Source organism: Rutidosis leptorrhynchoides, unplaced genomic scaffold, assembly GCF_046630445.1.
Source record: "Rutidosis leptorrhynchoides isolate AG116_Rl617_1_P2 unplaced genomic scaffold, CSIRO_AGI_Rlap_v1 contig575, whole genome shotgun sequence".
In the NCBI taxonomy this organism is placed as follows: domain Eukaryota; kingdom Viridiplantae; phylum Streptophyta; class Magnoliopsida; order Asterales; family Asteraceae; genus Rutidosis; species Rutidosis leptorrhynchoides.
In genome coordinates this window covers 54203-56877 of record NW_027266797.1, presented here as the reverse complement: position 1 = coordinate 56877, position 2675 = coordinate 54203, and the positions used below count along the sequence as shown (strand labels likewise).

The following is a 2675-nucleotide window of genomic DNA, read 5'->3' as shown; positions in this document are numbered from 1 at the left end:
GACGACATTAATTTATCATTCAATAAAATAATCTTAATTTCATTATAAAAATAAAAATTGGGCAATAAATTTCGTTATGTTGGTTTGTATCCTTCGAAATGAAAGTGATTGGGATCAGTACTAGTAATTGATTCTGGATTCGAGCCATGAAAAAAAAAAATAGCTAACATAAATCTCGTAGACTGCAAAATGGATGGGTCATGTAATCACATTTTAAGATCGACCATCAGAAAACAAAAATTATAATCATAAACTTTCACATATGAACCCTAAGAAGTCTTCAGATTAAGAAATACCCAGTGCAGGTCCGAATATTTGGGGAGAGCAAAACATGTTCTATGAGCAAAACCCGCCTAAACTCACGGATTAAGGTTCCTATAAATACCATCTATCAAACACTTCATTGCTCATCTCTTACTAATTAGTTTCAGTTAATTAAGTATAAGTTCATACTTGAATAACACAAAGATGACTAAACTAGCCTTTTATGTTTCTCTTCTAGTCTTACTTAGTTCCACCACATTGGTTTTCAGTACAGCTCCGGGAGCTCCGGGATCGGTTGCTCACAAAAATGCCACCAAGTCTTACGTGGCGGTTCAAGGCGTCGTCTACTGCAAATCCTGCAAATATGCCGGAATTCCCACTCTCTTAAATGCTACTACCGTTTGTGGTCAGTTTCTAAACCTAATTCATACGGAGTATATACTATTTTCGGAGTAATTTGCAATTACTTATTTGATTTTCGATCTAAACTTTACAAGCATTAATGCAAATTAAATGATCTCTAGACTGTTTCCGATTACTTGAGAGATAAAATGTTTTGATACAAATCGTTTAGGTTGATATGTTTGTCTTAACTTTAGACCCGACCTCTCTTTCATCTTGTCCTTTCTCTCTTGATTGTTATAAAGAAAGAGATTTTTAAGATTGATACACCATAATACCTAGAATACCTAGAAGTCAACCCATTCTTCCTAACAATCTATCTACCTATATCTATTCAAAATATATAGTCTGTATTTGACACATGGGCGTACAACCTATATTCAGCATTTTTCATTCATTTCATTTTGCAATAAAAATTATCTAGTGCAACGCACGGGCTCTTATTAAATACTACCCCATTCGTCTCACAGTACATGCTATTTTGTATTTTTCATTTATTCTCAAAATAGACGATTTTCATACTTAAAAGGCATGTATTGAGACGTAGAGAATAGTATTTACTAATTATAAATTTTCTTTTTAATTGTATAGGAGCTACCGTAAGCCTGAAGTGCTTCAAAAAGACCAAACCATTTCAAGTGATTGGAAAAACAGACGCAAAGGGATATTTCTACATAACACCGAAGAAAGTTTCAAAGAATGGAGCACGAAAGTGTAGAGTCTCACTATTGTCGTCACCAAACAAAAATTGCAGCTTAGCCTCTAATCTTCACTTTGGAGCTGTTGGTGCCCCCATTGAAGCTAACCAAGACTTACAAAGATTATAAGGGATACACAGTTTACCTCTACACTGTTGGCCCATTTGCATTTGAGCCTAAATGCCTCAAATCAAACTAATTAATCGATTGATTAATTATTCCCTGATTATCTTGAGTTATGATTGATCAATTGATATCATTTGTACTTGCAGAATTTTTAATTTTAAGTGTGTGCTCATTTCTTGGGTGCAACACATTAATAAAAGTTTTAGTTTGATTATTCCTTTTTTTTTCCGATGCGAAATGGAAATGATCGAGTTCAAGATGCACGAGAAATTCCCTGTATAGTGTTATTTTAGCTATATTTCAGTTCATTGGTCCCTCGGTGAACTTTAAGTGCGCTTTATAAAAGTTGCGAATTAATATTAATGAAATTATTAGTCGATCAATATAATGATTTATACGTCTTTGTTAATTATATAAATTATTAGATTATAATGAAGTGGATTATATGGAGAATATGACTAGCAAAATTATATAAAATATATATTGATTTTATAAAACGACACTTAAGATTTGACCAACATAAATTTTATTATACGATAATTTAAATGGACCGGAGAGAATATTAATAATATAATAATATGAATCATGAAATTTAAATATAAAAAAAAATATTAAAAAATTATGAATAATAATGTAATAGAAACGAAAATATATTTTTTTTTGATCTTGAAACGAAAATATTAACCACAAACAAACACAGACTTGACTAACTTTTTTTCTCTATACATTTTCTTTTTGAAGATAATTTTCTTTATACACTTGACTAACAAACACAACGAAACAAAAGGCTTCACTCATTTTTAAGCCCATATCGTCCTCACAATCTTTTCTATATAAGCCCAATTGATACTTTTCTTACCATCTAGCCCATACATATTTGGGCTAATCTTTGTTTAGACATGGGCCACGAAGATAGTACAGATATGGGCATAATTTCATACTCGATTCCAGTCAGGGCTCGTTTAAATCGGTTATTCGGTCAGTCGGGTCGGGTCGGTTTGAAGCTCCTTTCTGCGGTTCTGCCTCTTGTGCAGTTGTGCTAGATGAGCTCTATTGATTCAAATGACATATGCTTAAGACTTGTTATTAGAATCTAGAATAATATACACTTAAGATGAGCTCTATTGTACACTTAAGTGTATTTTACGTAATTTACTGTATAATGACTTAAGATAAGCTCTATTG

The 2675-nt window shown here is 32.1% G+C and overlaps 1 protein-coding gene across 1 annotated transcript; it reads left to right on the top strand.

Moving 5' to 3' along the window:
- The first annotated feature begins 468 nt into the window (after positions 1-468).
- LOC139884602 (non-classical arabinogalactan protein 31-like) lies at positions 469-1493 on the top strand. The gene is made up of 2 exons (XM_071868618.1): positions 469-670; positions 1258-1493. Exons 1-2 carry the CDS (start codon positions 469-471, stop codon positions 1491-1493), a joined length of 438 nt encoding a protein of 145 aa, XP_071724719.1.
- The last annotated feature ends 1182 nt before the right edge of the window (positions 1494-2675 follow it).

What these genes read in the sequence shown, in the direction of transcription:
- LOC139884602 (XM_071868618.1), top strand. Translation starts at nt 469, where the DNA reads ATGACTAAACTAGCCTTTTATGTTTCTCTTCTAGTCTTACTTAGTTCC. An exon ending in AAATGCTACTACCGTTTGTG is followed by an intron (nt 671 to 1,257) that starts GTCAGTTTCTAA and finishes TTAATTGTATAG; the next exon opens with GAGCTACCGTAAGCCTGAAG.